This window comes from Typopeltis vanoorti, chromosome 15, assembly GCF_054136105.1.
Source record: "Typopeltis vanoorti isolate ZY-2024b chromosome 15, IOZ_Tvanoo_1.0, whole genome shotgun sequence".
Taxonomy (NCBI): domain Eukaryota; kingdom Metazoa; phylum Arthropoda; class Arachnida; order Uropygi; family Thelyphonidae; genus Typopeltis; species Typopeltis vanoorti.
Window position 1 is genome coordinate 20083842 of NC_143563.1, and position 21917 is coordinate 20105758.

General features: G+C 36.7%; 1 protein-coding gene and 1 pseudogene across 2 annotated transcripts; both read left to right on the top strand.

The window, feature by feature from the left end:
- Nucleotides 1-803: 803 nt before the first annotated feature.
- On the top strand, nucleotides 804-8737 carry LOC150098452 (intracellular coagulation inhibitor 1 pseudogene; annotated as a pseudogene). Its single transcript, XR_016549445.1, has 2 exons — nucleotides 804-908; nucleotides 7447-8737. The product of XR_016549445.1 is annotated as an intracellular coagulation inhibitor 1 pseudogene (transcript).
- Nucleotides 8738-18901: 10164 nt separating this feature from the next.
- On the top strand, nucleotides 18902-20178 carry LOC150098453 (serpin B4-like). The gene has a single exon (XM_090405242.1). It carries the CDS (start codon nucleotides 18908-18910, stop codon nucleotides 20105-20107), a length of 1200 nt encoding a protein of 399 aa, XP_090261368.1. The 5' UTR covers nucleotides 18902-18907; the 3' UTR covers nucleotides 20108-20178.
- Nucleotides 20179-21917: the final 1739 nt, after the last annotated feature.

Here is a 21917-nt window from a genome sequence, read left to right on the forward strand (position 1 = left end):
AAAGCATTTTTTTAGAAAGTATCCAAAAATGTTATCGATGCTTACCAAAAAAAATTTGAAGGGTTAATTAGTATCGCAAAGAAGATGATAGCCGCATTTCGAAGCACAGGTATACATTTGCGAACAAGTGTTTTCTGCCATGAGTTTTAGAAAAAAAAAATTCTTCTCGACTGACTGATGAACATTTGCATGCTTCGATTCGAATTTGCACCTCAGGTTATAAAGTAGATAGAGATAATCTGGCTAAAGGAAAACAATCACAAAAGTTACATTAGCAGGGAGAAACACATATGGGGATGCATAAACTCTGTTACTTTGTTTTTACGTGATAATAATTTTCATTGAGTTTCATTTTCATGCTTGTTTCATATCTCGTATTTTAAATATTTCTGGGTTTTTTTAAGATTGATATAATAAAAATTGTTAACATAAGTTTTTTGTTATTTCGCTTGCTGATCGATTATTAAAAATAAAACTTGAATGCGGCCCGCGAGCCTGAAAAGGTTGCCAACCCCTGCTCTAGAGTCATGTTTCTGGATTATGTAAAATTAAAATGTTAAAAAAATCAAATAAATATAAATCAATAAAACAAAGACATTTTTAGGCCACCTAAATATATAATAGATTTAAAATCTTTCCTTGTTGGGAGTGATTACATTATGTATATTAAAGACAGAAGTATTCGCCAATTAAGATTAACAAATGACTTCCTGAGGATATAGATGTGATGATTATTTTTTTTTTAAACTTTTCTTTCAGTGTTATCGTGGTACACACTTTGGTAATTTACTTTATCACCTCCATGTGCACACACTGTATACCTTTTATTCTCCCTTGCCATAGTAAAGCTTTATTAGCTTTTTAGTCGTCAGAATATCAATACAGAGCAGAGAGGAGTCAAGAAAGAGGTATGCATATACATTTTTGTACTCTTGGCGTTTTTAACTAAGTTGAAAAAATTTTAAAAGCAATGTTACGCTGGTCTATACAGTAGGGTTTCTGGGTTTGTAATCCTATTTAACTCACTTTACTTAGAAGTACATAATAGATATATTTTTAAAATATTATTCTTTATATAAAATAAAAGGAAGTTATATATAAAACTTTAAAAATAAAACTTAAATCATTTTTCGAAACAAATATTTAATATTTCTAAAGATAATAATATACCTTTATTCTTATTAATAGCAGTTCATTTATATAGCTGTGGGTATTTTTTAATTTATATTTAAAGTCCTTTTTAGGACTTCCAGGGTAACAAATGGCAATGCTGTAGCCAATGAAGTTTTAACTGAGGCTCGGCTATTGCCGTTACCCAGCCATGACTAGAGCTTTTTAGCTCAATAACACTCCATCCACACAGATTTTCTTCATTCAGATGACGGGATAAAGAGTCAAGGACTCAGTCCATCGCCCAGTTCTTTTAAGAACTTAAGAACTAATTTATATTTATTTACGGAATATTTATTTAAGGAATAGGAATGATGACGCTAAAAGACTTACAGGGTAACAAAGCAATGCTGTAGCCAATGAAGTTTTAACTGACGCCCTGCTATTGCTGTTAACCACCCATGACTAGAGCTTTTTAGCTCAATAACACTCCATCCACACAGATTTACTTCATTCAGATGACGGGATAAAGAGTCAAGGACTCAGTCCATCGCCCAGTTCTATTAAGAACTAATTTATTTAATTATCTTCTTTGGTGCGAAGATTGGTAATTCTTTTTTTTTAATCTCCCTCCGTATAAGTCTTAGAGCCGGTCAGCAACATTATGTTATTTTCGTCTATATCTATATGTAGTTGTAGTTTTTTTAGTCTATATATATATATATATATATTGGTAATTCCATCTTTTTTTTTAATCTCTCCATATAAGTCTTAGAGCCGGTTAGCATCATTATATTATTTTCATCTATATATATATATATATATATATATGTAGTTGTAGTTTTTTTTAGTCTATATATACATACATATATATACATTTCTACATATATATATATATATGTAGAAAGTATTTTACCTTGGGTATAATAAATGTTAAAGATACCAAGCTATTTTAAACCTGGTTTTACTTCATTTCCCAAGTAAGCAAACAGACAAACAAGTCAAGTTTGCACCTGCAAGTGTTGCAAGTCTAGCTGATCTTGCACGTAGTGCAAGACCAAGGCAACTCATGGTAAAAGTAGAATAAGCGCTGATCACTAATCTTAATATTTACCCTTAATGCAAAGTACATCTCCTGGAGGAGATGTATGATGCTTTGTATTAAAAGCAAGGGACCACTACCCAGACCGGTTTCGACCTTTATTGAGGTCTCATCAGTGGGCATCTCCGCCAGGAGATGTGCTTTGCATTAAGGGTAGATATTAAGATTAGTGATCAGAGCATATTCTACTTTTACCATGAGTTGCCTTGGTATTGCACTACGTGCAAGATCAGCTAGACTTGTAACACTTGCAGGTGCAAACTTGACTTGTTTGTCTGCTTGCTTATATATATATATATATAAGCAAACTAAATATATATATATAATAAAATAACTAAATATATATATATATATATATATATATATGCATTTTCATTGTTTTGTATACCATTCTCTGCATAAAGTACTGTTACAGAGGGTTAAATAAGCAATCATCTAGTGTTCGAAAACGGATTAATCCATTTTACATTAATTCTTATGGGAAAATTGTTTCAGTATTCAAACAAATTGGTTTTCGATTTATGTTCGACAACCGAGGTTCCACTGCATATCAAGATATATATATATATATATATATATATATATATATATCAAGAAAAGTTACATTATGAAGTATCGTATTCATAAATCGAGTATTTCAGCTGAAATCAGTCAATGGAAATAATGTTTCCGAACTAATGTATATTTCGTTATTCATAACAACAAATATTTTGTTGTAAACGTAATTCACTAGAATTACTTTTACAACTAGATTCACTACAAGTATAAATACAATTACGTGTAAAAATCTTTATACTTATATTTTTCACAAGTATAAACTTTTACCTTCAAATCAGTGAGTACAGGTGGACAACCGCCAAAAAATAAAAAATAAAATAAAATAAAAACAGCTGAATGACAACTTACATAACTGAAAACGATCAAATGGATTACCTCAAGATACGATCATGAAAATTGACATTAATGTCTTTATGGGCGAAGCAAGATCACTTTTCATATTCCCCACTATCTGTTACGGCTACAGTGAGTGTAGAATTTTATGAGCAGTTTGCTCGCTCTGGATGGACATGGAGATTATGCATCGCTACAGGAAGTTAGAATGGCTTTCGATCTTTTATATTTGAACATATCCGTTGCCTCGTAGGCTAAACTTCTTGCTGAACTAGATCGTTGGGATGTATGGACGTCTGAACTTTGTTGGAAGAATTTTGTTGCTAAAGGTTGTAGGAAAGAGAGGATGTAAGGAATATTTGTATCTCGATGAATTTGATTGTTTCTGGCGAACTATGGGGCATTCAGAATCATTCGTAAGCACTTGTTTTGCACACGTTGCAGTTTGATAATATTTGTAGTGGAGGTGTGGCTCCAGGGTGGAGAAGCGTCAGTAACTATGGGACGAATCAACAGCTGGCATAAAAGCAACTTGATTCTGATGTTTAGCTTGTTGCTTCTGTTAATTAGGGAGTAGATCTGGGTGATGGCTTTAAATGCCTTTACACACGTAGCCTTGATATGTTCGTTAAAAGTTAATTTTTTTGTGGAGGACGACATCAAGTTATTTTGTTTCTGTCTGCCAGGGAATTTTAGTATTGAATAGTAAGACGTCTCCTGCAGGAGATATCGATCATTTCGTGAAGAGAATGGCTGAGCTTTTTGGGGTATTTACCTGCTGTCTCCATTTGGAAAACCATTTCTCTCACTTGAGGTTTTCTAGAAGCTTTTTAGTAACGAAGTGTTGTCGGAGAGATATGGATAATAATGCTGTATCATCCGCCGCATCTAGGGCCATGATGGATGGCTTTGGATTGTGCGTGATATCTGACATGTATACAGAGAACAGCAATGGAGCCAGTAGGGATCCCTGCTGTACTCCGGCCAAGATATGGCGCTGAGATTAGGTAGTACCATTGATCTTGACTTCCAAGGTGTTGTTATGTAGATATGATTTAATTAAATGTACCATTTTCAGGAACACCAGCTGAGATAAATTTATGTAGCAGTCCGAAGTGCCATATTTGGTCAAATGCTTTGGATAAATCAAGAAAAACAGCTCCCGTGTATTGACGCCAATTGTAGTTTGTGGTAATATATTCCACAGTTCTGTGAATTTGCTGGATGTTGCCGAAAACCGAATTGCTCTTTGGCAAGGATGTTCAGTTCATTTACTGAGGCTTGAAATCATGAGAGGATGACCTTCTCTGCAATCTTACCCAAGTTGGAGTTGAGGCTGACAGGACGATAACTGGGAGGTAGGTGCGAGTCCATTCCTGGCTTATGAATTTGGATTACACCAGCCTGTTTCCAGATGGAAGGAAAATAGTGAAACCTTAAGATTGCGTTTATTATTATGATCAGGTGCACTACAGCTTTTCGGGATAGCATCTTGATCACCCTATTTGTGATGGCATCTGGACCAGTAGCTGTTTTGTTCTTTAAAGTTTTTATAATATCATATATTTCAGCAGGTGATGTGGGTGCAATATGGTCAGTACCGGTATGAGGAAGTTTTAATGAGTGTCTGACCTGTCTGTGTGTTTTGTACAAGTGATCGAAGTCTAAGTTTTCATATGAAGGTTTGCACTGCTCTTCCAAATTTTTTTGCTACCTCTTCTGCGTTTTCTACGTCTGTGTGAACAAGGCCCTGGTCAGAAAGTATAGGGGGAAGGGATCTGCCTTTGTTTCTGATATTTCTCAGTAGTCCCCAGATAGAGTGATCAGTAGGTGAAACAGAGGCTTACTTGGTCTCTGTGAGCTTTGGGTGCATCGCTCACCGCCCCCATTAAGTCTATTAAAAACTGTTTTGTCTTGTGGAGCGCGAGCGTTGCGAAATCGTTTCCTAGCTCTGTTTTTTTTCTCTGATGAAGTTCATAATGTCTTCGGGAAAACGACTAGGCTTGCGGACAGATTTGCAGGAGGTCGCTACTGTTATAGCGGAGTTAAGTTGTTGGGAGAGGCTTGTAACTGAGTTTTTACATCTTTTGTACATATGTGAAGAACAGGTCCAATGTAATCCCTAAGTACGTATGACAATCTTTCCCACGATATACATGAGTGAGAGGCAGGAGACAGGTATTCTTGTTTTCCCAGCTGTAATAGAATGGGTTGTGATCAGATGACAACTCGTTCAATGATTTTAGGCTGTACTGAAGTTCAATATCTTGCAGGATAGCTATATCTAGGATGTCAGCAGTGCCAAACGTACTAAGATGAGTTGGTTCAGTGGGGCCTGCCAAAATAGGATTGTTTGATCCAATGTAGTTGGAAAGGATGCAGCCATTCTTGTTTGTGGTTCTACAATTCCAGGCAGGGTGCTTAGAGTTTAAATCCCTGGTAATAATGATGGATTCTCTGACGCCTAAGATGGTATTTAGATCAGAGTGCAGTAGAGTTTTTAGGGGTGGGTTGTAAGCTGAGTAGATTTTCAGTCTACCAGCTGAGCTAGTGAATACTTCTACGCCTGTGACCTTAAGGTTAGTGGTTGGAAGGTTATTTACAGAATGGTGTTTGATATAATTTTTAATGAAGATGGCAATTCCGCTGCCTCTATAGTTTAACCTGTTGTTTCTATATAGGAGATAACACCTTATTTGGGGGGGGTTGTCTGTGGGGTCTTAGATGGGTCTCGCTAATTAGTTATAACATTCTGGTTAATATCTATAGGGGAAATCTTGGAGCTCCAGAATTTTGTTTCTTAGGCCATTTGCATTCCATGCGACGATCTGAAGAGAGGCTGAATAAGTTTGTTTCTATTCATCTATAAGTTCTGTGAGGATGGCCTGTATTTCGCGTAAGAATCTTTGAGCTGTAGGGTTTGACAGGCTGAAGTCTTGCAGCATGTTTGCTAGAGAGGCGGTAATAATAGCTGACAGGTTTGTAGGTGATTTTGGCTGATTCTGTTCTGGTGTTGACTTGTTTGTACGGGTCACATTAGCATAACTTCTTGTTTGCTTTTAGCTCCCTATATCTTTGAAGGCTTCCGACTCTGGCCGCCGATCTTCCAGCTGTGGTGCAGGGACCTCTGCTGTTCTTGTACTATCAGAGGAGGACTGTTTAGCTGTCTCTATTCGTCTTTTCTTTAGGAGCTGAATACATCCCTTGTAGTTGGAGCATGAGGACCACCGCAGTTGGCACATTTAGCCGAGGTGGTTTTCTGCTTTGTGCAGATATTGGTTGGATGGCTATCCTCACATTTCAGACATTTAAACTCAGCTTTACATAGTTTCTGAGCATGGCAAAACTTTTGGCATCTGTGGCATTGCCCAGAAGATGCACTTTTCCGGTGTGCTTCTGTTGGGACGATGAGCCCGCAGATCTTTTTTAAGTTTGTAGATATTTTTGTAAATGTTATGGATCGCTACAAGGACTAACGGCATGGGAGTCTTGTCAGATCTGTGCATTCTGCTGACCTTAACAGGAGGCAGATAACGTTTCACCTTTCCCGGCCAATTGTTATTAAGTAGCTCGCCTAGTCTAATGAATTCACGTTATATCTCCTCAAATATCGTCTCGTTTAACTGTTTTTCCCTGTCTATCAATGTGAAGTATCTGAAGCTAAAAAAAAAAAAAAACGCCTACCATGCAGTTGTAGCCTGCCCGGCACTTCTGCAAAACTCGGATTTTTTTTGAGTAAGAACACTGATATAAAATGGCGAGATCTTTAGAAATCATCTGCAACAAGTAACACTTATAAAAGTCCAATTCAATCATTCAGAATTCACAATCCCAACTCCTGAACAAATATAATCAATTCTCAATCTTAAAATGGCGAGATCTCAATTATGACCAAACTAGAATTCAAAATTCATCATGAAAATATTATTTTCATTAATAGATGTAGAATAGGAAATATTATTTTCATTTATAGGTAGGTTTCAGTCATAAGCATCATGAAATGGTATATTAAATAAATTATATTTATAACAGAAATATTAAAAGTTTTAGTACTATTAATTAGATTATATTAACATAATTAATACATACATAATTTATTTATATTGTATTTTAATGATAAATTACTATTAATTTATAATCTGACATATATCTCATACACTTATATATACATACATCTCTCTCTCTCTCTCTCTCTTTCTATATATATATATATATATAGGATGATGGGATGGTCTGTTTTTCCTGGATTGGTCTCGGACCTCTCTTTGTGGTCCGAGACCAATCTTTATACATGTGTATAAAGCAAAGACTGTACTAATCGGTATGATGTTTTGTTGTTCCAGATATGCATCTCAAGACACTGCTTATCCTATGCGTCTTCCAGCTTGCGTATTACGTTACAGAAAGCACTTCAACATCAGAAGTGTCCAAGAAAGTAGTAAAAGCAAGTAACAGTTTTGCTGTTGACCTCCACAAGCATCTTTCAAGCGAATCAGGTAACCTTTTTTATTCTCCTCTTAGCCTGTCCACTGCTTTGGCTATGGTATTCTACGGAGCAAGGGATGTTACAGCAACAGAAATCCGTCACACACTGGGATATGACATCGCCAGCCTTGCAGACGAGGATGTTCACAGAGGTCTCAAAGAACTTCTCAATCTTTTGACTTCAACTTCTGACAGTTACCTTTTAGAAGTAGCCAATGCTGTTATCATCCAAAACAACTTTACAGTTCTACCAGACTATGTAGAAGGTCTCAAGTCTCTCTATGACGCTGAAGTCAGAAACGCGGATTTTCGTCGACATTCTGACGAAGTTACCAAAGAAATTAATGAATGGGTTTCCGAAAAAACCAATAATAAAATACAGAAACTTGTGGATCGACTGAGTACAGATAACGTATTAATGATTCTGAATGCTGTCTATTTTAAGGGAACGTGGAAGAAGGAGTTTAACCCTAGAGAAACAACTGAGGAAGAGTTTTACAACAATGGACATGTATCTTCCCACAGTCCCGTGCAAATGATGACTATTACCGAGGAAAATTTTGGTTATGCCGATATCGGAGAAAACTTTAAGGTTCTGGAATTGCCTTACAAGGGTGAACACATTGCGATGTGGATTTTATTACCCAAGAATCTGGATGGAATTCACGCTCTAGAAGAAAAGATTTCTGTTGATCTTCTAAACAAAATAAGGGCAAACATCTCCGAAGTGAAAGTGGACATGATATCAATTCCCAAATTTAAATTGGAATACTCAAAAGAGCTTAGTGAGGTCCTTCAACATATGGGAATGCTCAATGCCTTTAAGGATACTGCTAACTTTAAAGGAATCAGTGAGAATGCCCAAATCAAAGTTTCCAAAGTGCTTCATAAAGCTTTTATTGAGGTAAACGAAGAAGGTAGCGAAGCATCTGCAGCCACTAGTGTTCAATTTATTCAACGATCTCTAAATCCCAACGCAAAGTTCTTTTTTGCTAACCATCCATTCCTTTTCTTTATCATAGACAAACGTAGCAGCATGCTTCTCTTCTCTGGTAGGGTCAGTCAATTGGGATTGTTGAAACAGATGAATGTACCAGATCATCTGAACTCTTACTTGTAATAGTAATAAAGAATTGCACTGTAATGGAATTTTAATGTCTAATGTTTTCTTCCTGTAATATTCCCACCATCTTCCTGTTTACCAGCAATTCTTTGATAAACATGTAATATTAATTAACCCTCTAATATTTAATTTTCCAATTACTCAATTAAAAATACTTTTAATTGGAGACAGTCACCAACCAAACGATACGATAATCCATGGTAACTTAATGGATTATGTACGTGGGCTGTTCAGTAAGTAATAAGACTAATTTTATTGTGGCGAAACCACTCATCAGAATATTAATTTCTGTGGAATAAAAAAACGTTGCTGTATGTATTAACAAAAGAGGTTGATATATGGCGTATACGGGCTGATGTGCCGGAGTGTCACGTGACTAAACGCAACTGCTCATCGGCGCGCCCACGAGGTGCGACCAGTCTTCGAAATGGAAGCGTCCTTGGAACACCGTTATACGATTAAATTTTGTGTGCGTTTGCAAAAATCGGGATCGGACACTTTTAACATGAGACGCGAAGCTTTCCACGATGAAGCAATGTCGAGGGCAAGTGTTTTTTTGCTGGCATAAAACTTTTAAGGAAGGAAGGCAAAATGTGGAAGATCTTGAACGTGAGGGAAGACCTTCAACGTCCATCACAGAGACAATGATAAACACAGCAGCGATTATCATCAAGCACGTCAAAAGGAAGCGTCAATTGTGTAGAATGGCTTCTTATTGCACCACGATAATGCAAGGCCACATATTGCTGGTTGTGTAGTGGACGTTTTGCAGAAGAACAACACAGATATCCTACCAAACCCTCCATATAGTCCTGATCTCGCACCGAGCGATTTCTGGCTGTTTCCTCAGCTCAAGAAACCACTAAGAATGCTGCCATTTCGAAAGCAAAAGCATGTGTAAAAGCTGCGGAGGCGGTTTTGAAAGAACTCTCAAAGAACGGACTCTCACATGTATTTAAGAAGTGGACGCAACGTTGGGACAAATGCATCGCGTCTCACAGTGGTTACTTCGAAAAAGACCATGTAAATGATGACGATTAAAGGTAATCTGTTTTGTGTATAATTATAGTCTTATTACTTATTGAACAGCCTACGTATTAACAGGTCAATTGTCCAATGGTCAGTGGGTTTTTAGATCTTTTGAATGGGAAAATTACTTAACCTCCGAAGATAATAAATATTCTGGACCAGGATATAAGACGATGAATATTAGGTAAGATAGTTCCCCTAATCAATTTCATCCTCCTCTTTTATGAGTCGAATTAAAGACCAATTTATATAAATTTGAAAATACCCTTAAAAAAGGTTATTTTCAAATAACATTTTTTAAAGGTTATAGTGGGATCTGTAATCACTCATAGTGGGTTACTATATACCTGAAATCCAAAACACTGTGTTGGATTTCAGATATATAGTAATGAAGTGCAAAAAATGCACTTTATTACTATTTTTATTTACTTTATTTACAATATTTACTGCTGGACATGAAGTGCAAAGCTATCATATATGTCCGAGAGAATGTGGATACTTTAGATCAGGGGTTCTCAACCTTTGCCAATGGCGTACCGCTATATTTAATTCAAGATATTAGATGTACCAAATTAGATGTACGCGTACCATAGGTTGAGAATCCTTGCTTTAGATGATAAACGTGTCGATGTTGCTTTTTTTGAGTGTTGTTATCATTATTTATAGCATTAAATAAAACAAGAAGAAAATAAATAAAGAAACGTTACAGTGTTGAGGCGCTGATGATAATGAAAACATTATAAGGTGAAATCAACGCAGCACAGATGTATTTATCAAAACATTTGTGTAAAGACAGTCTTGGGGAAATATTATTATATGACACCTTCAGAGCATCCAAAGACTTATCGAGGGAGGGCACCTACTCCACCACTCAATCCACCAACTCCAAAATTCTTTCCTCATCTATACCTACCGCCAACCACCACCACTAGTATTTTCACCGACAATCACAAGCATCCATGCCCACAGCGGGATTCGAACCTGCAGCCTTTTGGCTGGAGAGTGAATGCACTAACCACTTTGGCAAACAAGGCAGATATTTTATTGAGTATAAAATATTGAATTAAAAACAAAAAGAAATAAAGGTGTTACGACATTAGCCATATAACATAAAATCATCAACACAATTTACTTTCAAGTGTAAAAGGTGAAGTTGGACGCGTTATGAGTTTAATCCTGGTGTGTATTACATAAATACGAAGGTGTGCTGAAAACGTGTGATAATCACCATGAAAGAATTGACGTAGAGCGTAACTTACACATTATTCTACATATTCCACAAGCAGTGTTATCCATTTGTAACAACACTGCTGTGTCATTTGCAATCCTCTGAATGAAAAGCCTTTCCCTTGTTGCACAAACCAGTCCACAGCTATAGATATGACTTCATGTGTGGTAAATTTTGTTCCTTTCAAATGTTTCATTAAATTTGGGAATAGGATGAGTGAGGCAGACATTGAAAACCCCCAGTTGTGTATTGTCTGTTGGATTTCATGAGCAGTGCGACAGGTGCAATGTCCTGCAAAAGCAACATACCTCTGCTTAGTTTCCCACAGAGTTTTAACTTCAATATCTCCTTTAATTCCTTCAGCGCTGTGTGAATAGACTGCAGCTGTAACAGTTTCACTTTGTTTGAGGTACTTGGTAAGGATTACACCATCCATATCCCAAACGACAATAGCAAAAACCTTCCCTGCTGAATTTTGGGTTCAGAACGTCTTTGGCCGTGGAGAACCTTTGTGTCTCCATCAGTTGACTGTTGCTTGGTCTCGGAGTCATAGTCATGAAGCCATGCTTCATGACTATGACTCCGCAACATGAGTCAAAACGTTTGCACCTGATTTCCCAAAATTACTCAAAATCCCTTGAGATGACAGCACACACGTTCTCTCTTTTGGTCGGCATTCAAACATTTGGGGAACCACTCCCAGCTACTTGGCTGAGAATGTCTGCATGTCCAGATGCTGGTGAATAATAATCCCAACTCATTCTCTGGATATCCCAGAGTCTTTACAATGTTTTTGGCTAGTATTCGTCTACTATGCACCCCATCGATGTCTTCAGGTGTGATCTCTGCAGGTGGTTTTTCCTGACCTGGGGGCATCTGTTGTCTCATGATGCCAAGTTTTAAACGTGGATACCCATCTTGTAACTGTTGGATATGCTGTCATCCAGTCCCCTAAAGTCTCACACGAAGTTTTTTGAATCTCAGTTGCGGACTTTTCTTGCAGTGCGAAAAAGTTAATGACAGCCCACACCTCTGTGTCTTCGAATTTCTTCAAAACTTTTCACATGTCTTCTTATATATCCTAAAAGAAAAAGAACAAATTATTACAATTTAATGAAACATAGAGGTTGGAATAAACAGTTTTAATATATGTTCATATGAGTTTATCAGAACTTTTCAACCCCCACTTCATACATGCACTCCAGTTGATTAAGTGTTATTCTACTTGCCAAAATGCCTGCCAAACTCAATCTCCTAGTGCGTGTGTAGTAATGATCGGTAGCGGCTAGTGGCTTGAAATCGTGGGGGTGCTGCAACTTTCGAAATGTACATACACACTGTAAGTACTGTGTATACGTGTTTGGATAAAATATCAAAATTATGGTAAAATTTAAAAATAAATAAATAAACATGAAAAAATATTGTTTATTATCGATAAAATTATACAATTTGGTATAATTCAAAATTACTTAAAAATAAAATCCATTATCATAACCTCAATATTGTTCTAAAATAAAACTATAACCAATGTTATGTCTTTAATTGTAATGTCCAAATATTTGAAGAGACGGAGTAAACACGATAAACACTCTACCACTGGTGCAAACTGCATATAAACAACAGTGGAACTGCGCGACGGACAGTGCCACATTACGCTAATAGCTCGCATCTCACTATTACGTGCATATGACATTGTGGTAAAAGCAGTGCTGCTAGCGTCCTTCGCCCTCCTAAGTGCTACAAGATGGATTTTTATTATTTTTTATAGACAATAAGAGAATTGTATAGGATTGTTGATGATAAAATTAAATATTACAAGAAAATATAAATAAATTAATAAATATATTTATGTATCGAGAAAAATTGGAGATGCTGCAGTTCCGCAGTGCGTATGCACGAGCACCCCCCTGGTAATGATGTCTCAGATTTTGTAAACAGATTGGAAAGATTTGGAGAATCCCTGTAAACGACTATCGCAAATTCATTTCAAATTATTTCTAACTTCAGATTGTACTGATTTTTTTTTTTTTTTATCAAGACACAAGTTTCGCATTTTCTTGTAGGATGGATGGCAATGCCAAATATGGAAATTTAGTTAACTCTAATCCTTTTACGTTAACCCTGTTGGCCGATTGGTTAGCGTAGCCGCTCTTCAACGAAGAGGCTGCGGGTTCGAAACCCGCTGTAGGACATCGATGTTTTTCATACAAACATACACACAAATCCTCAACATTCAAGATCTAACCTTTCTCTTCTTTGACTGATACTTGTAGTCTTCCCTTGGACAATCACGTCATTTAGAGCATCCCTCACAGCCTCGGGCGAGGGGGATACTGAAAGCTTCTCCAAAATTTCTTAATGCTCTCCAAATGTGGTAATTCGAGGAACTCATTAACACCGTCTCTACTGAATCACAGAGTTTACGTAATGCGACTACTTTAAGTAGTCGCATTACGTTCACGATTTCCAAATGGAATTTGAATATTCAAATAATCATATAGAACAGATGTAGTAGAAATGCATTTCATGATGCTAGAACGACAGAACAATTGAAACGCAGTTATCATGTATAAAACTTGATCAAAGTGGAATTTATTAAGATTAAAATCACTTAATAATCAAGAAATTAAAAGTATGTTAAGACATATTTGTGTTCCATTTTAGTACTTTATTTATTTTTGTAAAAATGTGTGTGTGTGTGTTTCTTACAAGATAAAAACATATGGTTTTGACGTTACGTGTAGAACAATTTTCAGACTGATGGGATATGTGTGTCTCATCGCTTTGTGTCCTTGAACACCTCACGAGAAACCACGATGCTAAGGGTCACACGTGCCCAGACAAGTATTAAAATCGGAGAAACATATTCCTTCGAAGAAGACCTTGACTTGACCGGTTACTTTAAGTACAGCTAACGTGAAATGTCTTTCGATAACCGGATTTTACTGGAAGATCCCATCTCTTAGGTAAGATTAGAATATTTCACCGACGTTTTTAATGTAGGGGCTTTTTGAGGTGTATTATTATTTTTATTATTTTTTTACAATTTTAGTTGTATTTTTCATATTTTTTTATTATTTTTAAGGAACAGTTTTTACTTCCACAGTTAAAACGCTAATATTTGAATGACTATATTTCATTAAAGGGTTGATTTAGGACAGTTAAAAGAGCAGGGGCATGCTACTGGGATGAACGACTTGTACATAACTCCGCGTAGGGAGCGCCCCAACTTTATTCTGACAGCGCATTCCCTGAACATTGCTAACGAACTCCCTCTAGACACAACCTGGAAGTGTAAGCGGCAGTAGAATTATTCGCCAGTTGACAGGGAAGCCTCCAGCAGACACATTACCATCGGGTTCGACCCCCTTACACTATCTGGCGGTCATCCTGCGGAAGGAGTGCTTTACTGCTGTACCCTCAGAAGGAGTAGAAACGGGTTACCTAGTTCGTTGAGCATGCGCAACACACAATTATTATTATTGAACGAGGGTGATGACAATGCCGGCATCACCCTCGCTGTATGATGAAAGAAAAGGGGTGACAAAATTGAAAATCCTATTCTGGACATGAAACATAGCAGTAGCGACTTCACACCTTAAAAACGTAGAGCAGTGATATTTCACTGGGTGATGCAAGTAGAGTTGGCGTTTCCTCTAACTAGGGAAAATATGCCTTTACGAGGTATGCTCGTAAATTGCGATACTCGGCTCGACAGAGCTCCATTTGCGAAAACAGGCCATATCAGGAATGCAAGGTTGACTTGAATGGGAGAGGCTATATATTGCGTGATCACTAGACAATCATGACCTCCTTAATAACAATTATATTATAATACAGTTATAATTATACTATTATATTATATATTTTTCCCTGTAAGAAACAGTCAGCGGACGTGAGTACGTGTGAAGAAGAAAAGGGTCATAGTTCAGTTGAGAGGTACATGTACTTGAAAGCTTAGGGAAGAATACATTTTGTTTTAATGTGAAACCAGTTTAGAAGAATTTTCAGATTGGTGGTGCCTCACACTTCATAGCCTTGAACCCCCCCCCCCCAATAGCGTCTGCAATGCTCTGGGTCAGAAGTAACCAAACAACTATTAAAATTCTGAGGACGTATTCCTGAGAAAGGCATCGAGACTTGAATGTTTCCTTTCACTATAGTTAACTGACATTCTAACATCTAACTGACACTAACCCTCAAACCGGAAGATTTTATCTCCCAGGTAAGATTATTATTATTATTATTATTATTATTATTATTATTATTATTATTATTATTACTCAGAAATGTATGTTAGAATCAATTTTTGAATTTTGGTTGATAATAGCCTTTATCAAGCTAAAAGTCCCAAAGTGTAATGATCGTAACATGTATAGTCTCGACTGAAATAACTTAACAAGCATTAACTAACTATTGTGCAAGAGTTGCTTTGCAACAGTATTATAGTGAAGAGGAAAAAAAAAGTAACCCTTTCCCAACCCGTATGTCGCAATTGCTGGATAGCTGAGGAAGATATATTTTAATGTTCTTAATTTTAATTTGTGTTTATTTTTAAAAACAGTTTATTTTATTTTATTTTTGGTAAAGTTGAAAAAATGAACGATCCACTAACCAATTCTATAATAATTAGTTGTCATTTGCGAAACGTGCAATTATATCTGCTATTTATTTAATGTTTTCACAATACGCATGCAGAAAGTGACCATATGCGCATGACTGTAACATATATCATAGCGCCCTCTTATTTATTACTGCAGATAGCAAAAGTATTTTATGAAATTATTATATCTGTAATGTTTTGGGAAAGTTGAAGGTTTCGAAGGTCGTAAAATTTTCAGTGAGATAGGTAAAATTTTGTGCGCTAAATATTTTTAAAATAAACAGAATAAAATTAAGAAAAATCATATGCACAGTCGTAAATTTCTTAGTTCTGATTTTGTAATATACATATATTGTCGTATATTTGGGTTATTATAAGATCCTGATGATTTTACAATATATTTATTGCAATAAATGGCATAAATCACATATTCAATGTAAATTTTTAAGTGTAAATTAATTTATTTTTTGCATGTAATAAATATTTCTGTTACATTTTCTTTTGGAAAAATTACAACCAGGCACTGGAAATGCTTGCTCCTTAAATATTTTTCTAATTAATTCCCCATATTATTAGGAAAATGATTAATTTATAAGTACGATAGTACTGGCGTGATTCGTGTAACATATTTTTAAAGACACCTCGAGGGTTTTATAAGCCAATGCAATAGAGATAAGCAGATATCATACATTGGCTTCTTAGACTCGATTTTTGTTTTTATTTATTTACTTATTATTATGAGGACCCCACACATTTAATGTCACAAGAATTATAACGCTACAGTACCATCTGTGGGCAAGTAATTAAGGAGAAAATGTAGCTTGTTGATATGTGTTCTTAAAGAGTGGGAGGTTGTACTTATTAGCAAAAACATTACGATGGAGATTGTTCCAAATAATACAGATGAATGGAATGAAGGAAGCTGATGAGAAGTTAGTTCGGTGTGTTCAAAGCCGTACAGTGTACGAGTGTTGGCCAGTGGCTGCTCTAGTTCTTCTGTGGTCAGCAGAAAGTGGAGCAATGCCTATGAAAGTACCTAAAGACACAGTGCTGAAACAGAACACTTATAATAAAGTGATTGAAGGGATTCTGTGAGGGAAGGGTCGTCTATTAAGCGGATTTCCCTCTTCTGAATATCATCAAGAATTCTTAGGAAGGTCTTAGGTGCTCCATCCCAAATGTAGGAACATTACTTCAAGGTGGAGGGATCTGAGGCTTATGGAGTGTTAGGAGTTGATTAGAATGGAAAAGAACATCATGCTATTTAGAGGCTATGTGAATGATGTGTTTCTGCCAGGATAAACTGGATGTGACAGTCAATCCAAGAAGAGAAACCTGATCTTGAAAGTAAGCCGGAACGTTATTAAAAATGAGTGGGGATGAAGTAGGATTTTTCTTGCGGGTAATAAGGCAGGCTTGATTTATTTATTTATTTATTTATTTTTTATTGAAATTTACCAAGTTGTCTTCACCCCATTTGTGGATATTGAGGAGGTAAATATTCAAGTCACTGGTCATGTAAGATCTTGAGACATCTAACATTAGGGTATACTGAGAATGAGAATGAGAAAAAAAGAAGGAAGAGTGCTATCATCGGCGAAGCTGTGAATAGGATTTGAAGTCAGAAGAAGGAGGTCATTGATATAAAGGAGGAAGTGCATGAGTCAGAGCCCAAAATCCTAAGGCATTTCATCATTGATGGGGAAATTAGATGAGAGGAAGCTATCCACCATGACACACGATGAACCACCAGTGAGGAAGCTGGCAATCCAACCACAGAGTATAGAAGGGAAGCCATAAGATGGTAGTTTCTTCATGTGGCCACTAAATCAGACACAATCAGTTGTCTTTGAAATATCGAGAACAAAAACATGAATTTCTTCAAATCTTTCCACGGCCTGTGTCCAAAGGTGGGTGAGATCATTTGGTGATCTGCCTTAGAACTAGAATGGCAGAATCCATATGGTTGATCGCTTATTCACTCTTCAATCTCCAGGTAATTTTTCTTTATTTCGTATGATGATTCAACGGCAGTGAGTACGTTTTACAGGAAGGTACGACACCATCTCAGCCCCCCACTACTTTTATCCTCGCTCGGGACCGGCATAGATGAAGAATCACACCTATGGCTGCCTTCTTAAGTATTCCTGACTTTAATCTGGATGTGTTCACGGGCCGGTTTGTCTGTTCTAGGGAATGAAAAATCCGAGTTCCCGGGTGAAAAAACCCTACCTCCCTATCAGACCGGCTTATTCACCTTTCGTCGAAAGAGACCAGATAAAGGTTCCTCACGTCACTGACGGGAATCAAATCCAGGTCTTTCCGACCAAAGGGCTTCGTCTATACTGACTGAGCTATGGAGGCCCTCCAGGTAATGAAGAAGATGGTTGTTGACAACCTTCTCCATCATTTTTGAAAGTACTGATGCGATAGCAATTGGTCGATAGATTGCTGACGTTTTCTCCATTTTTGTGTACAGACTGGATGTATGCTTACTTCCATGTTGTTTGGTAGATGCCAATAGAATAGGATAATTTATTTAGGCGATTCTAGAGCACGTTTTCTGCACAACTGTACGAATACCATCTTGACCAGGGCGTATCAAAATTAATGAGGGTGTGTCTGATGTCCTTTTGGCAAACGTTCAAAGGAGGTATGCAGCGGACAATTTTTCGAGGTACGGTCACTTGTTTTGGTCGTCCAGGCAGGAGTTGAAGGAAGAAAAACTGATGCCAAGATATCTGCCTTTTCATTGGGTTACCATGGTGCCATCAGGATGCAAGAGAGGTGGCAACAGGGAAGGGTAAAAGTTATGTCTGACAGCGTCAGCAAGGGATGAAGGCTTGACTGCCATTTTTTTGCAAAATGCATCGTGTAGGATGTAGCGGGGATAGTTGAGATGTGGACTGTGGTCACGGAGAATGTCAACTGCTTCTGTTAGGAAAAAGAGGAAAAGGGTTCGATGTCCGTAATTGGTGGTGCATGTCACTAATGTTTAAATTAATTATGGATATTATTATTTCTGGGAAACCTCCCATGTTACTCTTTTTAACAAACTATTATATTTGCGGCTTTTTTGCCTGCTTCTGTTTAGGAGTGCCCCTGTTATTGTATTCACTTTTTACTCACTAATTTTTAGGGCATTGTAGATGTATATTTATCAATAAATATATGTAGCATAAAGGAAAAGAAATTTACGCATACCTTTTTCTGGGTGTTGTGGCTTTTCTTCTTTCTGCTATTTGTTATTAGTTTTAAGTGTTCTTTTTAGCTTATGTGCATGAAAACGATTATCCATTAATCTGTTGTTTTCCTTTTGCAGACATGGTTTCCAAGATGTTTCTTCTCGTCTGCGTCTGCCTATTTGCATTTGACGCAATAAGTTGTTTTCCTGTATCATCGGAGATATCCGAGAAGGTAGTAAAAGCAAGTAATAGTTTTGTTGTTAATCTTCACAAGCAGATGTCAAGTGAACCAGGGAACCTCTTTTATTCTCCTCTTAGTCTTTCTACTGCATTAGGCATGGCATTTTACGGGGCGAAAGGAAATACTTCGGAACAAATCCGTCGAGTAATGGAGTACGACACGGCCAATCTAGCCGATGAAGATGTACATAGAGGAATTCAAGAAGTCCTGAAACGTCTAACCACAGGAACCGACAGCTACCTTTTGGAAGTAGGTAATGCTCTATTCGTTCACAAAGACTTCGCCATACTTCTTGAGTTTATAGAGGGATTGAAATCGCGCTATAATGCTGAAGTTAGAAGCGTAGATTTTGCTGAGAATTCGAAAGAAGTGACCAAGGAGATTAACACATGGGTTGCACAGAAAACCAAACAGAAAATACAAAAACTCGTAGACGAATTGACTCCTGGTATTGTCGTGATGATACTGAATGCTGTCTACTTTAAGGGCACGTGGAAGAAGGAATTCAATCCTAACAAGACAAGAGAAATGTCATTTTACAATAATGGACTATTTTCGCATGAAACATCCATACCCATGATGACTGCAACTGTTGAATCTTTCCCTTACGCTGAAATCGAAAACTGTCAGGTATTGGAGCTTCCATACAAGGGTGAACACATTGCAATGTGGATTTTGTTGCCTAATGAACTCGATAGCATTCATTCTTTGGAACAGAAGATTTCTGTAAATCTTCTAAACAAAATAAAAGAAACTTTAGTGGAAACAGATATGGAGTATGTATCCATTCCCAAATTTAAACTGGAATATAGAAAGGAACTCAGCGATATTCTCCAAAACATGGGAATGCTCAATGCCTTTAAGGAATCTGCTGACTTCACCGGAATTAGCGAGGAGACACCAGTAAGAATTTCCAAAGTGTTTCATAAGGCTTTCATTGAAGTAAATGAAGAGGGAAGTGAAGCTGCAGCGGTCACTAGTATTGAGTTTGTTCCAGTGTCTATAAATTATCGTGTAAAGACATTTTTGGCAAACCATCCATTCCTTTTCTTTATTATAGATAAAAGAAGTGACATGCTGCTCTTTGCCGGTCGGATTAACGAGTTCTGATTGATCAAGTTAGATGACATTATCCACTCAGCAATATTATTGACAATAATTAAGAAGCATAGTATAATATCACTTGCAGTGTATAATGCTTGCTTTCTGTAGTTCTCTTAGTTATTACACAGGTTGTTTCTAGCATTAGGGGACATTTTAAACGCCATTTTAAATTTTAAATTCACCGGTAAGATTGCTTGTATTCTCTTGCTAGCTGCATGGCTGAGTTCGCAGAAGAAATTGTTATAAGTTAGTTTCTAGTCGCATACATTACCTGAATCCCTCTCTGGACTTCTCCTAATGCACACAATAAGATAACGGGGACTTATGTTTCATCAGTCAACTCTCAGAATAGTCGATCTTTGAAGATCTTTCAGTCCTGCAGATTTTTTTTCCCTAGAAAGCTTAGTTTTTTAAGCCCGCAGTTCTAGAAAAACAATCGTATATATTGCTCTATTTCAAACATCGATATTTGTGTTATGATCTAGGTTAAAGAAGTGGTGTCACATTTTTGCTTTAATCTGTCTCCAACGTCTGAAAAATCATCAATAGGCCTAAACTTTGCTGTCCTTAAAGACGAAGTGTAGCGAATGGCTGCAAAATCCATTTCTCAAGCGTTAGTTAAATTAAAAGCGTTATGATTAATCTCTTTGTGGAACAAAAAGGGCGTTAATGGATTTTTTAAAACTATTTCTCAATGGGGTAGTCAAAAAAAGGAGTAGGGAAAAAACAGTTTATTTATTGTATCTCTATACAATAATAGAATACTATTGAAATAAGCGTAGTTGTTTTTAATATGCCATATACTCACTTTTATGTTCAATAATGTTCATATAATAGTGAATTGATTTTTTGCTTTACCTGCAACCAATTAAAATGTATCATTTCAAATGACTCCTTGAGAATGTTAACAGAATTATACATCAAACAACAAACCTTTGAGAGTTATGTAGCTTCCTATTTGCATTCTCCGTTATACTAGTGGATGACAACCACAGCCATATTTAGTTTGAACAAAATAAGCCTACGACTCAAAATGACTAAATAATAGTTTCACATAATTTGATTAATATAATCAGCTAATTATATTCAAATTAAATTATACATATGAATAAATATATGCATCATATGCCATTTCCACTACAATTTGTCTCTTAGCATGTGCCCATCTGGCTGCTAAAACATCAGAGTTAACCAACGTTTCAAAAGGAGAGATATCGCGAGTGGTTAATCACTGGAAAAATAACCCATCTTGTTTGCCTAAGATGCGTAACTATGGTTCTAAGACAGTCTGTCAGGAACAAGATGGCAGTCGCCTGAAGAAGCTTGTACGGACAAACAACTTCCTCTGTGCAGCAATTGACTGAAGCATGCAACAAAGGCTGTTCCCAACCCACATCTCATCGAACTATGTGCAGGGAATTGAAGAAGATCAGTACTGACAGCCGCATGCCTGTAAGCAAACCATTGAATAAAATAAAAGTTTCTAATCAATGGCTGGTATCTATACAATATTAAACATAATGATTCTCATGGGGTCTGTTTTTGTAATTACAGTATTTAATTATAATTATATGAGCCTCTACCACTTCATAACAAAATAATATTGATTACAAAGTTATTAGATAATAATTAAATTTCAGGTTTATAATCGCTGATCCCTTTATCAAAACAAAATGATCCCAACATATTCCTATCGTGCATGATGACTTCCTGCCTAAGACTAATGAGAGGTCATCGTAACGATTATCTTGGGCTGTCACATCCCAAAGTTGTTCGAATGCGATTTCGAATTAGATGACTCAGAATAGAATGCATT

What these genes read in the sequence shown, in the direction of transcription:
- LOC150098453 (XM_090405242.1), top strand. Translation starts at nt 18,908, where the DNA reads ATGTTTCTTCTCGTCTGCGTCTGCCTATTTGCATTTGACGCAATAAGT.